This window comes from Cryptomeria japonica, chromosome 10 (assembly GCF_030272615.1).
Source record: "Cryptomeria japonica chromosome 10, Sugi_1.0, whole genome shotgun sequence".
Lineage (NCBI taxonomy): Eukaryota > Viridiplantae > Streptophyta > Pinopsida > Cupressales > Cupressaceae > Cryptomeria > Cryptomeria japonica.
This window is the reverse complement of record NC_081414.1, coordinates 443776217-443798457: the sequence shown is the minus strand read 5'-3', so window position 1 is coordinate 443798457 and position 22241 is coordinate 443776217. Positions and strand designations below refer to the sequence as shown.

Sequence of the window (22241 nt, the reverse complement as noted above, 5' to 3'; positions counted from 1 at the left end):
GGGGGTGTTGCACCCAAACCCCCATTCGATTTGGCAAGTACACTACAACTTGGGGTCGTCTGTTGTCGGGGATAATCATTATGTTATGTTGTCATATTATGTTTATGTTGTCGTCGGTAATAATGAGTTACGGCCGTCAGTTAGTCGTCCCGAAGGGCAGTTGGACGCGACGGTTGGTCGCACCCCTTCGGGTATTATATATTGCATACCATTCCTTCTTAGTATCAGCATGATAGTGGTATTTGGGGTTTAATGTTATAAGCACTTGATGTACATGGACTGTTGAATTAAGAGACTGGTTATTTAATATATTTCCATTATGTTATGTGCATTTACTTTCTGCATTTAATCGTTTACCCGTATGTGGCAAACATCGTCTAGTCCAAGTCATTGTCTGTCATTAGTCTTCCCGAATATTACTTGATGTTTACTTGTCGTCTAGAAGACGACCTTTTTCTATGGGTGTTGTGTACCACCAAGGAAGGGGGTACGATATAGTCTGGTCGTCTTCTCTTTAATAATTGCATGTGCAAATAAAGATATATTTTACTGTTGTGTCCGGTATGCATTGTCATGTATATTATTGTCTTGTATCTAATTTATTAGATATAGCAGCAAACAGTGGTACTATACAGATGTGAGGTATGGGGCAGCAGTACTTCAGCAAGGAAATGGAGACAAATAGAAAGATTACAAAAATATTTGATTACAACTAGCCTCAAGATTAAATCATCTATCCCATATGAGATTGTCCTAGCGAAAGAAGGGGCTTTTCCCATTGAGGCATCAGCTATGTTCCAATTGCTAAGTTATTAAAGAAGGTTAGAAAAGATGGAGATACATCACTGGTCAAAAATGGTCGCGAGAAAAAAAATAGACAAAAGGAAGAGCGCATGGATGAAACAAAACATTAAATGGATGAATAAGTGGGATATTAACATGAAAAATTGCCCAAATAACAAGGGAGAAATAAAAGTACGTGCAAGAAAAATTCAAAGAAAACTTGTCGACAAGTCAAATGGGGAGGAAAAAGGAATGCTATATCAAACATTTCAATCCCACACATGACCATACACAAAAGAACTACATAGGAATGGACATAAAATGGAAAGCAAAAATGTTAATTGCTCAAATAAGGACCAACTAGCATCAACTTAGGTGTGAAACAAGAAGATGGAAGATACCTAAAGAGGAATGGGAAGATACAAGATGTAGATATTACACTCAAGGGGTGGTAGAGACAGAATGGCATTACATCATGGAGTGTCCATCCTATAATAATATTCGGACCAACTATGTTGAGACACTAAATGTAAACACCTTGAGTAGCCTATTTGACGAAGATAAGATAGCAATAGTTGCAGATTTCATAATCAAGATACACAGTAGAAGATCCAAGATGCAAAAGGAAAAGGAGGTTTATCAGTCACAGTATTTTGTTTGGGCTTTGTTTGGGCCTTGCATGCTTCTTTGCTAGCTATTTGTGGGTCCCATAGGCTGTTTGGCCTCACGGACGTTATTAAAAACATTCATTCAGTTGTAGAAAACATTGCAACGACATCAAAATCCAATTCTAACCATGCCATGATGAAACTGAAGCAATAGGATGATGATTGGAGCCCACTCGTGACTTACTAAAAATAAACACGCTCTCCGAGAAGATTAGAGAACACCCCAAGAGTCAAAAAAAACTTCTAAATTGTCAGTGTGACCTACACTACCAACTAGGCTCATTGCCATATATAGAAATCTTGAAACACGGAACCTACATCCTCAAAAAACATTGGAGCCCCCTTTCCCTTACCAATTAGCTTATGAGAACTCAAGAAATAGGCTAACTGTCACCAAATTGACTATGCTTGAGAAGGGGACATTACACTTGCCTTGTTGATACAAAGCTCTAAAAAATTGGCAACTTGGTATACGTATGCCTTGTTAATACAAAGCTCTGAAAAAATGGGCAAGTTGGTATATGTATCTACTATTCAATTTTATTCCAAACCCAATACCAAAGATATCTCCATAAAATCTATTGAAAATTTGCTTGCAAATAATATCATAAATAATTTTCGGCTTACTCTCCAAAATTACGCACGCCTGTGAATTCACTTGTAGATTAGCTATGAGAGTTTTCGTCCTCGAAACCAATTTTTCTATCAGGTTTCCTCGAAATCAAATCACCATAGGGCTTTCATCCTAGGCTGAAGATGAAATGTTGTTCTCTTCTACAAACTGGAGTTTCGTAAAATGAAAATGCAAAGAATGCTTTTCTCCTTTTCAATTCCTCCCTTCATACACTTTTATCCCCAAAATAATAAAATACTATTCATATTCCCACCTTAGTGACTTTTTAATTTAAACTTTATATTTTGGGTCCTCATAAAGTCAATTTTCCAATTTAGTTGTTCACCTTGATAGAATAAAATAATTAATTAAATAGAAGTCACCCAAACTTAGACAACTCTATTAAGGATTCCTATTTTTTAGTCCTCCCAATCAGCCTATAGGAATTAAAATATGCTAAGGGTCCCTATCTAGCACTTATACCTATGAAGGGGACATTACAGCAATGATGGAAAATTAATGAATGCGGAAACCCCAAATACATCGAACAAGAATGTAAATTGAGAAATCTGAACCATCAAATAGATTAACAGAAATATGAAGTAAAAAGCACCAAAAAAATCACCATAAAAAGGTGTTGAGCCAACTTACTGACTAAAAAGAGACCAGAAATATGCAGTCTTGCAAATGTATCAAATATGTAAGGGACAAAGATACATCAGAGAAAACTCTGCATTTTCAGCTATAGAATTGAATTTACATCTTAAGAGCAATGGCCTGGTAAATGAGTGCTCTTTTTGGCATGCATAGAAGATGAGTTGTACTAAAGGGAAACCATTTCACAAAGAACATTACCAAAGAGCGAGGAAGATCATATTAGTACACACAGAAAACCTAAAGTTGTGCAGTGGCAAGAGAAAATGAAAGTATAAGTAGCTTTGCTAAGTGCACAAGTGATGAAAGGTAATCAAGAACACTGCTCAGTAAATCTCTAAACTCTGAACTATACCTAACTGTTCAAGTGAAAAATCAATACAAAAGATATGCAATAGATTGGAAGGAAAAAAGAGACAATTTTCTTTCAAACCTCACCAATTAGAGAATATCTTCAAAAAAATTCTTCTTTACATGTCAGGCATACCATGACTTTAATTAAAAACTAAAATAATATAAACCAGAAAGACCTTTTACATTTACATCAACTGAGTAGACATATTAAACATGGCACAATGAACATAAATATGCATCAACTGTACCTCAGCACCATCAACTCTTGAGAATTGACTTCTATGCCGCTTTTGGAATCGTAAAGTCTTTCGCGTTTGGACTTTTTCCCAGGCAATAGTTGGAGTGTCCCCAACACAAGGAATCCCTTCCTCAGAAATAACCTACATCCAAGATATAAAAAATTGAACTTAGTTCGCAAATAGATGAAAAAAATGACCTCTAAAAGAAAATAAAAAACCAACATTAATCAGAAACAAGATTCCCTTTTCACAACAGTACAATTGACTGTCAAATATGCTTTCTTTTGTATAACATATTTTCTGGCTAAAACAGCAACTTTTAACCACTTGAACATAACAGAGCCCATAATCCCTGGCAGTGACTGCGAAGAGGCCTTGAATTGTCAAAATTAACAGGTTTTTCAAAGAACTTAAACTATTAAAAACACTCACCACAAATACTGGTCCCTTGTCACCCTCCTGTATTTCCATTTTATACATTTGTCCAGAATGATTACGAATTGCCTGATATCCAATGGGATAGGGGTGTCGATACCTTCCCTGCAGATCTCAAGTAGTTAAATAAAAATCAATTATAAAACTCTAAAGGACCATTTAAACATCAAGCGCCTTGTTTTAATAATAAAAGAGAAGTTTGCTCCTATGTCCAAAATCACTAATCATAAATTCCACCATAATTTTAAAGAATATAGCTACTTAGTAAAGTATGTACCATACACAAGTCAAGTGGAAAATATTTATACATTAGCAAGAATGTTTCCAGCAATGGGGATGACCCCGTGGCACAACGGCAGTTGCGAGGCCCTGTTGTTTGGGCTGTCCAGGCTCGATCCTCATGCAGGTCTTTGCGCCCGCGTTCCCGGATAGTATGCTGTCAGCGAAAGGTGTACAGTCAGCGGTCCAAGGTTGCAAGTAAGGGGTGTTAATCCCCAATCCACAGCTGACTCGGCGGTTGTTATGGAAAGGTTTGCACAGAACCACTGAGGTGATCCTGCCACAATGCTGACAAAGAACATTGGAAGATGCTGCGAGGTGTTAAGGCCTCGATCCTGGCAGAGGGCAGACCCGTAGCAAGGTGGCGATGAGAAAGCGGAGAGATAAGGTGAGAACCGTGGAGAGATAAGGAGCCGTAGTCAGAGAGATAAGGTGACATGTCCAGTGCAGTGGAGAGATAAGGGTTGTGTTGGTGTTTGCTTTATCATCTACCAAACATTAGAATAAGATACCCAAAAGTATTTGATTCCAAGGTCTATATGTGCGAACAAGCGACTTTAGTGGGATAGCTACTTGGGTAGTGCATGCAGAAAATCTCAAGGGGGACTTACGTTAACAAGTGTCTTTCAAGCTTCTGGACTTTAGATAGATTTAGCAATTTTAAGCTCTCTTTTTTTTTGGATTTTCGAGATTTAGACTTTCAAAAAGGGAAAAAGGGACAGGGTTTAGGAAAGCTGATCTAATCCTACGAATTCCGGAGACGGTATTAACTGGGTGCTCTCAGGAAACCACACTTTGCTTCGCCACACTGAGGACAACTAAACAAAGCGGGTGCAATCTTCAACGGGTTGTGCTTATGATTGAAATGTTGGCAAGCACAGAGGATAGGCTCAAACTAACTTTGCACAGTGAAATAGAAATCATCCATTCACCAAAAGTATGAGCAGAGATACACCGTCACTTAACACTTATCAAATCCTTCATTCAATTCTAATAACATGAAAGCAAATCTAAATTAACTTTAACCAAAGTGTTGAGGAAATTGAAACCATGCTAATCATTCAAACAACAGAGATTACAAAGCCTTAAGAGAAAGCGCAAATGCAATATATTATTTGAAAATGACCTTCACGCAACAATATGTCAAAAACCTCACACTCTCCAAATGAGAGGAGGTAGCATTATATAGTTTTTCAGAAAATAATGAACGGTCGAGATCCAACAGTGATCAAGGGCCCAGATTGAAAGTTATGAACCCTAATTAGGGTTTCCCAAAACTCTATCAGTTTGAATGAATGAGAACTTTACATGTGGCACAGTTGCCATTCTCACTAAAGTATGCGTCTAGTTTCCTTTTCGGATAAATTAGGTTCATTCAATCTGGGCTTGTTGACTTGGAGCAATCTGATTGGTCGAAAGATGACAAGGCGCCACCGCAACATGAGTCACTCCTAATCTTGTCGAGGCGGCGCAGGAGTAGGTACGGGAGCTGGATCAACTCCTTGGGGCGGCAATGGATGTTGCTCTCTTCCTTGAATCTGTACTTCAATGCGATCAGCAATCGCTTCCTCTTCTTCAAAAATGAAGCACATTCGATGCCAATCAAGATAATTTCTTTTTACACTCCAAGCTAAGCTGTATAATTTTGTGATGATGTTTCTTGCTCGTCGTTGAAATTCAAGTCTAGATGTAGTACTGGTTCAGGATCTCTTCCTGGTTTGGGAGGAATGATTGGCAGGCCCATGAAGCTCGGAAGGAAAATTGTTGAGTTTCTTAGAATAATTTCTTGTTGATGACTCTATGCTTGCTTCTTCGTGGCCCCAATTTATGTTGCGCGCGAGGAGGGTGAAAGCTCTAGATAGCCCCTTGAAAATATGAAATGATAGGATCAAGTTGTTCAGACATTCGCTGTGATCATGCCCTCCTTCTTGATACGCTGAAATTTGGAGAAGAATTTATCCATGCCTTCACCATAATTGAGGAAATTGGAATTTTCTTTGTGAAACATTTCCCATACTTAGCCAAATTTCGGCTATCTTCACGCTCGGATGAACCTTGCTTGTGAACTTGTCCTCAATCATCCGTTTGGCTTGAAACTCCAGCTGCAATCTCTAAGATGATCCCGCTTCTACTACCATCTGTAACCTGAAAAAACAAAGGAAATTAAGTTAGAAATCTATCTTTTAGTGCAAAGTTTCGAAGGTTAGATGGCAGAATGCTTTGATCTTCTGATTTCCCAACACTTTTAGCTTTGAAACAAGTTGCAAACACTTGAAAGAAAGAACGTTTAATCCAAAATGATCCTCTTATCAAAATTTTGGATAAACCCGATAAAGCCACCTCCAATACACTCAGAAAAATTGAGAAAATTGATGAGTCTACCCACCAATCAACTTCACCTTTGACAGAAATGGGAATAAAGAAGGAACAAAACTCAGAAAACTTGAAAGTTCTGCCTTCTATTAGTTGATTGGACTTCAAAATCTGCAAATACTTGATAAGAATGAAGTTGAAAAATTAAAACTCCTTCAAAATTACGCTCAATCTGCAAGAGATCACCCTGCAACACCTCCAATCTGTAATAAACCCTCAGACCTGCAAGAAGCTTACTTGAAAATGCTCTCTCTTCATAAAATTCGAACTCTTATTGCACAATAATGAGAGGAGAGATTGTTTACTTGTATTCAAACTTAAATTCAAAGTTAGAAACACGCAAATGCACTTCCATTCTTGACTTCAATTCGATCTTGCTCATGGAGGAAGTTTCTAATTTTAAATGAATTTGTACAATCATCTCCTTCAGTTCGAACCTCTTTACTCTTGCAAGTTTCTAAATTAATTTTGAGTTTAAGTTCAATCCAAATCTGCAGACCTTAACCTTGACAAACTTTCTAATTAAGGTTCAAGTTCGAACTCCTCTCAAAATCCAAGTTTCCAATTTAATTTTTTTAGTTCTTATCCGACTTGATCTTTAAATATCCCTTTTCAAACTCTCTAATTTGGAACTTAGTTCGAATATTATGAAGATTTGGATGACATCACCAAGGAATATTCTCCTTTCCTCAATACTTAGCAAGTATTTTTGGCTTCACCTTTGACTTAGGCGAACTTCATGAAGTTTGTTTCTCATTGTGTTGCAAGGCAAAGTCGGACTTTTATAACTTTCCTTATGTTTATGTGCACTTCATGTCTTAACTTAACCACATCTTTCTCAAGGCGGACCTTGTTGGTCATATCTCTAGCTTGTTGCAAGGTTGGGCGAACTTTCTAGACATAGGCATCATCTTTCAACTTCCAAGTAGAGCGGACTTTCTTTACTTTGAAATCATCTTTCATGCCTTCCAAGGCGGACTTTTGCTTGCCTTGGACTTACCTCTTGCTACCCTTAACATCTTCAAAGCGAAGTTCTTCTTACACTTGAGATTTGCCTTCGCCCCACAAAGCAGACTTCATGAAACATGTGTACCTTGCCTTTTAACCAGATCTCCCTCAAGGCGGACTTTTAGGCATAGGTGGATCAAAACTTGGAACAATCTTCAAGAAGGCGAACTTCAAACCCCTCCTTAAATTGCATATGTTCATCCTAAGGCGGAATTTGGAGAGCTCAAGGCAAAACACTCATCATCTTGGGCGGACTTTAACCTCTCTCCAAAGGGCGGACTTTGGAGACTTGGCATCATGGGCGGACTTTCATAGACATCCACTCAGCAGCACCTTGGGTGGAGTTTTGGGAGACATGCTTCAAGGGCGGACTTTGAAGGCTTCAACTTGGGTGAACTTTTGAAGCACCTCCATCATCTTGCTTGGATAGGGCGGAGTTTTGGGTGACTACCTCCAAGGCGGACTTTTTGAAGTATCAAGAGCGGACTTTTAGACTAACTCCAAGGGCGGACACCCCCATCATTATGCTTGGGCGGAGTTTTAGGCTACCTCTTTCATGTTTGAGCATGGCGGACTTTTGGGAGATCACCATGCATGGCGGACTTTTCTTCATCAAGCATGGCGGACTTTTGAAGACTCTTGGCATAGGGCGAAGTTTTGGAAGACCTCAAGAGAGCGGACTTTTGAAAGATCACCAAGTAGGGCGGAGTTTTAGACTACCTCCAAAGCAAACTTTGTGGGCATCTCTAAGGAGGGCGGACTATATATGAAATATAACATTTAATTATAAGTGGTTTCTTATACTTTAAGTTATATTTCATATATATTGTCAGGATGTTTGAGAGTGGTTTTAGATCTCTACGACTTATAATGCAAATTCTAGTTTTTAGGAGATCTTTCAAAATTTCAGACTTAGTCAAATTTAAGGCCAAATCAAGATGACATATGCGAATTTCCAGACTTAGATGATTTTTCAAGCTGATTATCCTGTGAATGTGCCATGACCCCCTAAAATATAGGAACTTAGCTTTTTGGGTCAAAACTTGAAAATTTTCGATAGCTTTCGATGCATGCTAGTGCCACCAGTGCAAACCCTAGGCCCCCATTCCGAAAAAACAAAAAGCAGACATCCCTAAAAAATAGGGAAAACTTTCTAAAAATAGCCATACCAGGGATCAGGCTAAAAATGCCAAAAATGAAACTTCCAAAAAAATAGGAAAAAGCAAAAAAGCAAACTTTCTAAAAATAGAAAGTTGTTCAAATTCGTTCAAATCAATTGTGTTCTTCGTCCTTTGGCCTTTCTAGGCACTTTGGCGGTATCCGGACTCTGTTATCACTTGGCTCGCAAAAACTGACTTTCAATCTTTTAGACTCAAACCATTCAAAACTTGACAGAACCGAGCAGAACTGAAGCGGAAGGCCACGAGCACTAACAAAAACCCTAGAAAGCAAGAAAAAGGGAGGGTCCCCATTTGCAATGGGGCGATGTGTGAAAAAAGGTCACAACAAGTTGCACAGGCATGAAGGCATGTGGAGTGATAAGGAGTATGGATAACACAGAAACTTCAGCAAGAGTCAAATCTAGGAGGCATTAATGCCTCAACAGAATTGTATCCACAGGGATGGGGTCCCCCAAATGTGACCCCACTAGTTCAAAGCTCCAATCAAAAGCGATAGAAAGAAACCATTAACCAAATGTTTCCAGCACTATGTAAATAATCATATACTACACTCATCAATATAATTTCTTCCAAAATTAATGGATTTTTCTTTTTAATTATAAACCAAAGAAAAAAGTTCTTTTGCTCTAGATTGTAAAATACATGGAGGCCAAATCCCAAGAAAAACTTCCTTTTAATTATAAACCAAAGAAAACAGTTCTTTTATATATTTTTAATTATGAACCAAAGAAAAAGCTCTTTTGCACTAAATTGTAAAATATATGGAGGCCAAATCCCAAGAAAAACTTCCTTTTAATATTCCAACACCAGGAAAATCAAACTAACTATTGATAGTGCGACAGAGGCAATTTTGAACTTCTAGATGCAAACCTCAGATACATGATTATACCGAAGGAACCAAGATAAAAACAAGCAAAGCGTAAGACCTGGGAGACAATGGAAAAACGGACATGTTATGTACAGATTACAATTCTAGAGACTAGCACAAAGTAATAATACCATAAACTTCCATCCACTTACTCAAATAACATAGATAACATGCTCCATCAATAATGATTAGTCGTACTGTGTCAAATTATGGTCATGGCCATGAAGGTTATGCTGGTGCTTTGAGCCCCACCCTGCAACTTTAGAAGAGTCACCTGAGGACTCAAATCAAAAGTCAGGCTAAACATTCAGACAAAAATCATAATCAAACCGAAGGAGGCTTGGGCCAACAGACAAGAGTTGGTTAACTGTTTTACACTTTTGGATCTGATAAGCAAAGAATGTATTCCTCTAGGTCCCACAAAACAACTAAAGAAGCTGTAAAGAACCAAATTACAAAAAATAGGCTAAACCCTCTGCATAGAAGTAACCCAAAATTTGTTACTAGCCACTTTCTATACTTAACTTTCTATTTTGTAATTCAGAATCTGAAATAGCAGATTAAATGCCAGAATATGGAGAACTCTGTTACAGAACAATTTCCTCCATACATATGATTATTTATGAAAAGCATTTTTCAAATAATTGGAAAAAAAAAGTACTAAGTCTCAAAGTAATAGGGCTCAAAAGGGTTCTTCAAGTTTTGTAGAAATAATAGGTCTCATCAATAGCTCTCCTAGTTGACAATACATTTGCAATCAAAATAGCAAAAAATTCAACCTTTCATGATCGAACCAAACAAATGAACACAAAGATTCATTTGATTCAATAGCTTGTGAAAGATGGCAGCATACAACTAAAGTATTTTCCAACTGAAAACCAGCCCACATATATTCTCACTAAGTGCTTGGAAGAGAGAAGTTTGAGAAGATCAAAGAATGTTTGGTTTAACTATAAGTCCTTCAAATTAAGGGGGGGAATGTAAATAGTAATCAGATTAATCCTATGGGTTGACTTAGCATTCAATTTTGGTAGTTCAAGATTCAGTTTATTCATGGCAGTTAAATGGTTTTTCACTGAAATAAAAAATATTCCATTCTGTTCTACTTTTCCAATCCTCACTTAACAAGAACATGTTCTCAAACTACAATGTTATGAGAACATTAAACAACACTAAATGTGTTAAATTGCAGTTCCAAACCAATATCACCTAAATGCGTTTTCCTTATCTAAATTAAAATGAAGTGCAATAAGCCAAGAAACAACTACTTTTGACCCTAGGATCTTACCTTGCTAGGTGTTATCACAACTTGTGGGAGACATCTTTACCAACTAGCAAGTCACAAAGTCTTCACATTCTTAATGATTACCTTATTTCCCTGATTCCAACAAATTAACTTACTTTTACACATAGTAGGGGCACCGGACACCTATGGTTAAATGGTTTTTCCCTAAAATAACAATATATTCGATTTTGTTCTGCTTTTCCAATCCTCAATAAAACATGCTTTCATACCACATTGTTATAAAAACATGAAACCGCACCAAATGTACTAAATTGAAGTTCCAAACCAATATCACCTAAATGCATTTTCGTTGTCTAAATTAAATTTAAGTGCAATAAGCCAAGAAACAACTACTTTTGACCCTAAGACCTTACCTTGCTAGGTGTTATCACAACTTGTGAAAGACATCTTTACCAATTAGCAAGACACAAAGTCTTCACATTCTTAAAGGTTACCTTAATTCCCTAATTCCAACAAATGAACTTATTTTACACATGGTAGGGGCACTAGGCACCTGTGGTTGAATAATCTTCTTGGAAGCAAGTCTCTAATTTTGATCATTCATGTTCTTATCTCTCATCAACTCTCTCTGATTGATCATGTTGTCTTGACTTCCACTCTTAGTGCAAATCTCAACTCCTTTTACACCCCTCCCCAAACATTTGTGCAATAATCACTAAACCAATGATCCACTTTGATGCAAAGTATGCCATCAGTCACCAGCTACCACTCTCCCCCCAAGTTGTAACCGAGTACAATTTCTTATATTGTGTCATTTGAGAGACAGTGCTTGATATTTCCCCATATGTTTGCTAATCTAATCCACACTGTCTTTTTGGTTCCTACCCAATGAACCAATAGTAAGTTATGATTGCAAATCTATATATCAAGGCTCCATTTTGTCCTGTAGGAGTTGATGGTGACCCCTCAACACCCCCAAGATCAGCTAGTAGACAAAAACAACTTTCACAAGAGAGGAAATGGCAAGAATAGCTTGTTTCATTATGATTGGTTGATTGAATATGAAATTACAGTAAGAGGGTCTTTCTTATAAAGACAAGATTGAAACATAGAATTGGACAGAATTATGACGTGTCTTAACCCTATGTTATGAGACAACTAAAGTGCCAAATATTTAATGACCTGGGTAACTAGAATTATATAAAAGCCGTAAAAACTAAGATATGATAAGATCTTATCTAGACAACTAATGTAATGTCCCTGCTATTTAGGGATCATTAACCTGCAAAACAGATTTGCTAGAACACAACAAACATATATATATACATATATAAGTAATCCAAATTATAATCTAACTTCAATGCTTAATTAACATAATCATAATTTCTATCTAATAAAAAGGATATGAATGCCATACAAAGTATGTCCTTAGGCGGCCGTGAAGCTCGCCTTCTTGGAACCCCTTGGTTCCAAGATGTCCTTAGGTGGCCGTGAAGCTTAGGCGGCCGTGAAGCTCGCCTTCTTGGAACCCCTTGGTTCCAAGATGTCCTTAGGCGGCCGTGAAGCTCGCCTTCTTGGAACCCCTTGGTTCCAAGCCCTCCAGGAAATCGAAGATGAATTTGAATCCTGTCTTGGGTGTAACCTCTTACACCCAAGCCCTCCAAGGAAGACCCTTGCCTTTCCTTGCCTTGGGTGATGCCTTCATCATCCCAGTCCTCAGAAAGGATCGGTCCGACCTTTGAGTCCTGTCTTGAGTATAACCTCTTACACCCAAGCCAGCCAAGGAAGACCCTTGCCTTTCCTTGTCCTGGACGATGCCTCCATCATCCAAGTCCTCAAAGGGGGATTGACCAGATCCTTCTCTTCTTGGTTGAGTTTTAGTCAACCAAGCCATGCATTAGCATAATAGTTTCCGTTCATAAACTATCTCTTGTGTTAACATGGATTCTTAATGTATTCTTAATTAACATAGATATATATCAATGTACTTTACCATTTTTAACATATGCATTAAGTTTCATTAAATACCTTTGTATTATACAATCCTTCCTAATGTGTAAATTTGTGAATACAATAATTAACATGAAAAATTCCTTTACCTATATTTAATGACCACTGAATATTATACCTCAATTAATATATATATATATTCACTTGGTCAATAATTAACATCAAATATTTACGAGCATTCCACATTACCCATTAACTAAGGTTAATGAACATCACATATGTTTAAATATATTACATATTAATGAACATTACTAATGTTAATGAACATTACATATATTACATATTAATTAATAATGCTGAATACTAATTAATTAATAATGAACATTACATATTAATTAATAATAATGAACATTAATACCTGCCTTCTTACCTTTCGTTTGCAGCGCTCTCCCTTACCTTTCCTACGCAGTCCGCTCTCCTCCTTTCTTCCCGTCCTCCCCTCCCCGTCTTTTTCCTCCTAACCCTTGCCGTTGTTCCCTTATATAACCCATGAGGGGTTGTGCCCCTCCACAGGTCCCTTCCGCATGAAGGGGTGCAGAAGTAACCTAGGCTAATTTAGGATGGTTTAGGAGTCATCGGGTCTGTTTAGTATTTAAGTTATGCTTTGTTTTGGTAATATATATTTAAATATATTAAATATTACTTATTATTTCCTTTTAAATATATTAAATATTAAATAGCATTTCAATATATTAATTATTTAAATAACATTTCCTTATTAAAAATAAATTAAATATATTTTCTTAATTTTTCATAGATTACTTATATTATTATTTTAACCGTTTATTTATGCTATCCTAATTCGATTAATCCATACATTAACATTATTAAGTATTTTTACATCCAGTGTAAATTCTCTTAGAGTGCCCTATATGTCTTTAATCATGATCGTTGACTATACGATTAGTGTTCTTAAATGGTGGTTCTTGCTAAGCACAATACTTGAACCCATCTATAATAATGGTCTTCTAATTACATTCGCAATTTTGTCTCTTTTAGAGACTCCACAAAATTGCGGACCACTAGCGATGTATTTAATGTCAATTAGTCTAAATACTTTTCTTGTTCGTTGGAGGAAAAGCATAGGATTATGTTTGTACGTATTCTTTTTCCCATCCTTATCCTCTAAGGAATATTTATTAGTTATAATAATATCTAATAAATAAATAACTTTCAAATATTCCTTCGTTGGTAATTATTAATTCATTTGGGGTCTCTCTCTCTTTCTATGTATAATGATCCAGGAGGGGACATGACAACTAAGACTTCTAGAATGACACCTAGGACCTAGTAAACATAGGTCATGTGAATAACTCCCCTATTATAAACTAGCTAGGTACAAGACATTATTCACACCAACACCCCCCTTTAAGTTCAACTTAGTGAGTAGATTATTATGCAAAGATGCAAGATTGTTATGGGTCCCGACCACAAAACAATGTTAGTTACTCATTTACAATGCAAATCTCTCACAAAAGGAGAAAAGGAGAAAACCCATTGGGACAAAACTCTTCTCCAAAAGAAAGAAAAGATACAAAAAAATAATGACGTATGGAGGACTCAATGATACTCCCCAAGGACTACATCCATCGTGAAATTACAATCAATGATCCCCCCAAATGAGAATGAGAGAGAGAGAGACAAAATATCCCCCCCCCAATGAAGAAGCTCCAACGGCAATGAAGTATGCCTAAAAACGAAAGACGATCCAATGCTTGCAAGCAACACATCTTACCTTAGGAAGAAACAAGTCCATAAGATAATGAAGAAACCACTCCACGTCCAACTAAAAGGAGGGAAGAAGTCTCGAGATGCGACTATCTAAAAATTGAGGAGTCTCCAAGCTTGAAAAAGCCACAACATAATCATGGTCAATCTCAGACAAGAAACATGACCAATCAAGTTCATGAGGAAACTCATGAATTTCAATCTCCAAAGGCAATGAAGATTGAAATAGCAGTTGTACTGAAACTATCATCAAAAAGGAGTTAAATCCCCTCAAGTGTGTCTCCCATATCTGCAATATGAGAATCCACAATAAAGTTTGAAATCCCTGTCAATTACTCATCCCACAAAGCAAGATCAGAAAAATTATGTTCATCATGCTAAATAGAAGCACTGAAAGCCAAAGCAGGAGGTAGAGAAGTAAGAAGCTCAGCACTAGTCTCTAGAATGCCAAGATTCAAATGACCAAACTTCTCCTCACAAACATCATTCACTCTTAATGAAAGAGTGTATACATCAATCAAATCATCACTGAGAGAGAGAGAGAGAAGGTATACAAACGAGATGAATGATCAACCATCCATTTAGCAAGGATCTCTCTAGTCCCAATGTCCCTACTGTAAACAAAATCATGAGTGAACTCAGCTATTTTACCTTGTCCACTATGAGCAATTTGATAGACAGAAAGGAGATTATAGGACAAGGAGGGAACACATCCTAATCCCATGTCAATATAACCTTTCCCACAAACCTTCATGTATATGTTGTTACCCATCAAAATATTAGGTGAATTACAAGGCTCAAAAGAAGAGAGCATTCCCATGGATAATGCCATATGATGAGATTGTTAATGTTGTAGCTAGATCTGATCCCTTCTAGGGCCGACCTAGCACATTTGGATGACTAGTGGGCCCTTGGCCTTAGTCATGTCCCATAATGCAATAATCATATCTTGTTTGAAACGTGTGGGGCCATTTCAGTTTTGGCGCCAATCTGATGCATCGAATTGTGATTAAATATATTCTCCTTGCAAGCCGACTTGGGAAAAATTAAAGAGCTAAGTAACCTATAAGTACAAAGCTTCAATCATTGTTCAAACACACCATTTCACTCAGCGAATACCTCCTATGATCAGCGATTACACTCAGCGAACATGTTCTACATTCAGCATTCATTAGCGAACGACTTCTGCGATCAGTGAAGCATAATTCAAGGACAACGAATCATCCTTGAGCAGCGAATCATCATTTATTGCTGGCGAACTGTTCTTGAAGACAAGCGAACTACAATTGAGGACAGCGAACATCATCCTAAGGCAGCGATCCATCATAGAAGGCAGAGCGAACTTCATTTCAGAGTCTACAACCCTTCCTTGCGACAGCGAATATCATGTGTTGCAGATAAGTTCGTTTGCCCTAGGTTGAAGACAATTATTATACTGTGCTTAGCTTGCTGATTGCTTCAAGTGTTGAAGCATATGGTAATTACCTCTGATTATTGCATGATAAAGATCTGAGATTAGTTGCTGCGTTTTTCACCTCCAAGAGGGAGGTTTTCCCAGGGTATATTGGTGTTCTTTGTGTGCTTAATTTGATTATCTGTTATTGTTATCTATATTGCTGCAGTCTGATCTAAAATTAACAGAGATGCTCCCGAATCAAGAAGTCATCTCCCAAATTCAAGAATTGTAGAGGCCAAGAGTACTTTACCTTTCATTTTGTCAATCCCATTTGCAAATCTCAATGATACCATCATCATCTCCTTGCATTATGGTGACCTGAACCTTGAAGCCGTTTATCATTCCTTAAATATTGACACACCCTTCTCTCAAAGAAGGAGCCTAATATTGGGCCCATGGCTCGAATCTCTTATGTAACTTGTCTTTATGATATTCTAGATTTGACCATGACTAAGAGTTGCCTCTCCCACATCATTACAATTGATTTCAAGAGATCAATTTGGAAGCTCTACACTTACAAAGCAACAAATTATTAAGGATTTAAAGACAAATTCCTAAAATTTGTTGTGGATTCACTTGCCTTCCTTAGGATAGAACCTATAACTGAGGTCATTTGCTCATGTTGTTCCCCCATCTTGAGTGTAGAATATCATTTACCCTCATTCACAAAACTAAAGATAGCTCAAACCCAAATAACTAAATGACTATTATGACTAGGCATACCATTTGCCAAACTTTATGCCATCATGTTGGGCATGAAACTTTTTGAATACTTGGAGAATGGTAATCATAAAGCAACACACAAGCAAAGTTTAGCTCCTAACTTTTAATGAGGGTTGCTTATGGCCTTCAAAAGTTTTGTGTTGCTCGGTAGATTTTTGGAGGGCCATTGAATCTATCTAGAGCCACGTTCTTTTCCAAGAATTGTGTGCTATTAGTTTCTTTGATTCTCTCACTATTGTTGTCATGAGGTTGGTGAGATGGTTGTTATATACCCCATCAAGGTTTTATTCTTCCTCAATGCATTGAGAAAATACTATAATGGACTAAGCAATGATGCCATGTTTTGGTGAAAGGGCTACCATACACCCTAGTAACTTACCTAAAGAAGGTAGGGTTATTTATTAGGCCCAAATGCTTGAGGGATTATTTTAATACTTTCCTTCTTTGTCTAATTGTAAATATGACCACAATGTTTAGATGTTTTCTTTTCTTTATTTTTTGAGGTGGGGGAAGGTATTTTCAGAGGTGGAGTATTATGCTAGGTCGTCCCACCAATGACAAATATTTGCAACCTAAAGTCATGCTTCTAGATTAGCAAAAATTTTGGTCCATCTAATACTTTATATGGCCACACAAAATTGTTATCAATATGGGATATTTGAAGTGATAATCCAATCATAACAATACTCCATGTTAGGAAAAAAACCTTGCAAATAGTAATTAGTTATTAATTATTATAATGTGTCTTCAACCAAGAATAAGGTTCATTGACAAATTGTGTGAGATATAAAATAAAGAAAAAAAGGACTAATCTCCTTGTTGTCCTCATTTTTGTTTTAAAAAATGAAGGACCATTAAATTAAATTTTTGTGAAAAAATGAAAAAAAAATTACTCTATGGCACGCTTCCCGAGGTAGAATTTCGACTAATCCTTGGATTGGCTTAATCCTCAGTCCATCCTAGAACTACGTTTCGAATTTCGTCGAATTTTGGGTTCGTTTGCTATGTCTTTCCTTCAATCGGGTTTTAAAATCCCGACTGTAGGTGGAGAATTTTTCTTGAACTACAAGTTTAATGATTTCCATTGTTTTGGTCTTTGTAGGGAAATTTTTAGCTTATTACATGTGCACTTTATTAAAAAATGAAAACTTGTAATTTGTTTTAAATTTCCCTTTTATTGTTTGTATTATTTTTATTGTTTTTTGGTCTTTTTTAGTTAAAATAGGGATTTTTTGGTTAAGTTACAAGTAAACTTGTAGTTCTCTCCAAAAACCCCTACTTTAATGGTTTTTACATGTAATAGGGATTTTAAACCCCCATTACATGTGCGCAAGCAATTCTAACTTGTTGTAGGGATTTTATTTCCCCTTTACAAGTGATTTTAAACTTGCATAGCTCTCCAAAAAACCCGATTTTGCTCATAAAGTGCATTTTTGAGGATTTTAAACTTGTAATTGCATTTTTAAAACCCGATTTTGCCTTGTTGATGAAAAAATGACAATTTAAAACTTGCACTTTGTTTCCAAAAACCCGATTTTGCTTATAAAGTGCATTTTTGACATTTTAAACTTGCTATTTGGTCAAAAAATCCCGATTTTGCCTTACATGTTGAAAAAGTGAAATTTTAAACTTGTTATATCCTCCAAAAAACCCGATTTTCATTGTTTCATGCATTTTAAACTTGCTATTTGTTCCAAAAACCCCGATTTGCAAGAAAAAAACGTTTTTTTGAGGATTTTTAGCAATTTTTTGTGGAGAATTTGTTGGAGGAGGAAGGCGTTTAGGATTCCTTCCTATTTCCATGCATTTTTAGACACCTTTCACGCCACATGGAGGTTAAGTTTGTTGGTTTTTTGGTTTATAACAGCAAACACGTTTTTGCCAAAAAACCACGTTTTTCTTCATTAAAGATGCCACGAATCAACAATCTTATGAATCGTTTTGGCTTGGTATGCTAAGGCGTTGAGGTTAGAAAGAGTCTTGGCCATTTTCCATGCCATTTCTCATGCATTTGCTGCCACGTTTTTCAGTTTTGGGCATTGTTTCAAAAATGTGGCTAGGGTTTTGGAATGCGGTTAATTTCTTTTTAAGAGTTCTCCTTCCTTCTTTCAAAGATTAATCATCTTGTTGAAGAAGCATTTTCAGATTGGAGCAAGGTAAGATTTCTTTTCTTCTTGTTTCATTTTTCTTGTTTTCAAATATGTTGGTTCTTCCCCCAAAAAATGGGTTTATGAGAGGAAATTCCCCATTTTACAAAGAAATTTGTAAAGTAAAGTTGTTCTTCCCTTTTGGATTTCTCCTTCTTTACTTGTATTCGGGTTTTAGAAACCCAATTGCAAGGAAGAGAAAAATTGATATTCTTCCCTTTTTGGATAAAGACTTAACCTTCTTTAGTCCAAAAATCCACCTTCAATGACGAAAAAATCAAGTTCTTCCCAATTTCGGGTTTTGAAATCCGAGTTGCAAGTTAAAAGTTCTTCCCATTTTTGCATTGGCAAAGTTCCAAGTGATCTTCTTGAAATTCATTTTTACCTATCCGCTTCCAATTCCCTCATCCGTACATACCATTTCATCCACTCATTTCACACCTTCATTCATTTTCCCCATTTAAAGTCTACCTGCAGTCAGCCATCCAGAACCCGAAATTGGTCCAAAAAGCACTCAAAAAACACTTGAAAATGACTTCTAACGATCCAATTACAAGTGCAAACTTGTGTTTACCCATTACACATAAGAAGTTGCATGTTTGTTCCCCGCAATTGCAAGTTAATGCTCTTGTTTTCCCCACACATGTAATGCAACTTCCAAAACCCGAAATTCACTTGTGAGCCCATTTTTGCATCAATTTCTCTCTTCCCTTGTCAGTCCGGTTTGCACACACGATCTACCAAATCAATGGATTAAGGCATGGGCCTTATTTTGCAAGCAAATTTCAAGAATGAAGGATGATACAAAGAAAAAATACAAACAACAATTCATGGTTGAGAACATAGAATGCTTTCAAGACAAAGATGGTCATGACATAAAAAGAGGAAGGCCGACCTTTCCCTCTTGAAAAGCCAGTACTACCCCAAGCAAGAAGACAAGGATGCAAGTTCCTGTTCCAGTTCAAGATGTCTTTACCAATCCAGAATACTTCAACTTCTAGCATCCTGAAGCGACATGAAGATCATCACAAACAAAGGATGATGCAGTTAGAGTCGTGTCTTTAGACACATGGAATAGTTTTAGTTATGCATTTGTAATTTCGTTTTGACAAGTTACATGTAAGAGTATTTTTTGTAAAAAGCAAGTTACACATTACTTGCACTTTTGTAATTACATGTAAGACAACTACAAGTTGTGTCCAATTAGGACTGTAGTTGGAATAAATCTTAGTTAGTTATTGAATAAGTCTTGGTGTTTGAGAGAATCTCTCAAGTTAGTTAGGATCCTCCCACCTTTTTCTCAAGACTCCTCTTCTATAAATACTTGAGGGATCTATTGTAATAGATATCTTTTGGGAAAGCAAGCAAAAACTCTGCCAAATTTACAGCAAGAAGTCTTTGAGCTTATGTATGTGAATTGAAGGTTTTGAAGAATAATAAAGAAGGATTACTCAAGTTTTGAGTCTTTGAGCTACAAGTTTGAGTTTGACTCTTTTTATTTCTTCTATGCAAAGTGTTTCTAAAAGAGCTTAGTCCAATCTGATTTGAAGTCTTTGAGCTGCAAGTTGAGAAGATTAATTAAAATAGGAAATCTCTAGAAGGAGCAGCAAGTCTTTGAGCTTGCGTCTATTCTTGAGGGAAAAATTATTGTTTGATGAGAAATAGCAGCAAATCTTTGAGCTTGCATTAGTTCTTGTCTTTGTGTTGAAAGAATAAATTATTCCAGCCTTTGAGTTGTTGTCTTTTATTCGTTGTAAAATTTAGTATAGCAAAAGGTAGATAGGATTTCTAATAGTCAAGTCTTTGAGCTTGATATTGCTGTCCCATCTCAAAGGAAGTGACGGAAGTCTTTGCGCTTTCAGGAAACTTCATTTCCTTTCTCTCATTTTACTTGAAAGTGGTTACTGTTGTTCATATTCAATCGCTATCATTTTCTGTGAAGAGAAAAAGATATTGTCTTTCTTGAAGAAAGAAGGAAGACTGTTGTCCCATCCTGTTTTTATTTCAGTTTTAGTTAGATAGGGGGAGCCTTCCCTTAATTAGGAGAGTTTCATACTCACACACTGTGGTTGAAGCCACAATTTTGTTTGCTTTCACGAGTGTACAAAATTTTCAACCAACACTCCTCTCTTTCAAGCACTCAGACAGATTAAGGAATAGAAACCTACATAACTTCAATATAGATGAAGTGTGGCACTAAAGCTTTTCATAGCAATCTATCATAAACACTTCTCATAGCAATCTATAATAAACACACTCAAACATAAATAGAACCTTATGTTTCATAGTATTTTTAGCCATCTGCACTACTAACTTCCTCATATCTTACCCATTGATATTTTCTTGGTACCCTTCATTTACTTTATTTTCATCTTATGTGCTTCTACCATTTAGCTAATCTAAATTGATTTTTCGCATTATTTACTCTGATTACTCTCACCGTTATATCATTGTCCCGCCACTTCAGTTTTATTTTATTTTATTTTAACTTTCTCTACCTCATTTCTTTCTAGTATTTTACAATCTAACTAATTTTCCTGGCTTCCGCTCCATTGGAATGGCAAGGGGTACCTATTGATTTATTCTGGCAATTCTCGTGCTGGATTGCGGCGCGTGGTCCAAAAATTATGTAAAGTTTGAACATACAACTTATTCTAGAAGCTTTTTTCCTGAATGTATGTTTTCTTTTGCATTAAAATAAATTTTGAAACATACTAATTTCAGCTGGGTTTCAAGTTAAAGCCTGTTATCTGACTCATTTTGCATGACACTGCAAGACAATAGAACCTTCAAACAAAAATTTAGAAAATTGCAGGATTCCCTGCAAAGATAATTTTAAGAGTGCCAAGCAATTGTTTTTAATAAGCCTTATAAAGGGAAAGTGAAGGTGAATAAAAGTTACCCTGGAACAACTCCAGTATTTCTTTTCCCATGGACCTTTGTACACGGAGCCGATTGCAGTAATCTCCAGTCCATCATTCTCGACCCCTGCTCCCTTACTCTTTCCCATCATTGCCACGCCAGAAATAATCCTCCTCGCTTTTCCAGTCTGCTCTCCCGCCAAAATACGAAGGGTTCTCCCCCATACAAATAAGAAAAAATCATTATTATTGTTGTAATGGTAAAATTTGTATGTCCATTCTAATTTTGCATTTTGAGAGACTGTCTTGTTTGTAGTGTATTTTGGGTTAATTTTGATTTTATTTTTAATTTTTGAAAAAAAAAATATATATATTTTTATATGTTCAAAATATTTATTAGTTCTAATTCTAATATGTTAATTATAAATTTCAAGATTACATATTTCTTTTTTCTTTTTTTGGTCATTTTCATGATACATGGAGTAAATTTCTATAAGGTAAATTTAGTTAAAAAGTTGTTTTTAGAATTTAAATGATCAATCTTGTCATTTTTTCCTAGCCACTAGAATTCAACTCAAAATAAATTTGTGCAATGATTCATTATGTCTTAATATT

General features: G+C 36.4%; 1 protein-coding gene across 5 annotated transcripts in view; it reads right to left on the bottom strand.

The window, feature by feature from the left end:
• LOC131067547 (uncharacterized) overlaps positions 1 to 21882 on the bottom strand; it is a 209864-nt gene extending 187982 nt beyond the window's left edge. For 2 of the 5 annotated variants that reach the window (XM_058002614.2, XM_058002612.2), the window contains exons 1-3: positions 21668 to 21882; positions 3744 to 3851; positions 3321 to 3452 (exon numbers count right to left, since the gene is read on the bottom strand). In XM_058002614.2, the coding sequence (XP_057858597.2) occupies positions 3321 to 3452; positions 3744 to 3851; positions 21668 to 21778 (351 nt within the window). In that variant the 5' untranslated portion in view covers positions 21779 to 21882. Of the gene's footprint in view, positions 1 to 3320; positions 3453 to 3743; positions 3852 to 13081; positions 13265 to 21667 lie in introns of those variants that run through there. The other 3 variants (XM_058002609.2, XM_058002608.2, XM_058002610.2) reach the window with 3 other exon arrangements.
• Positions 21883 to 22241: the final 359 nt, after the last annotated feature.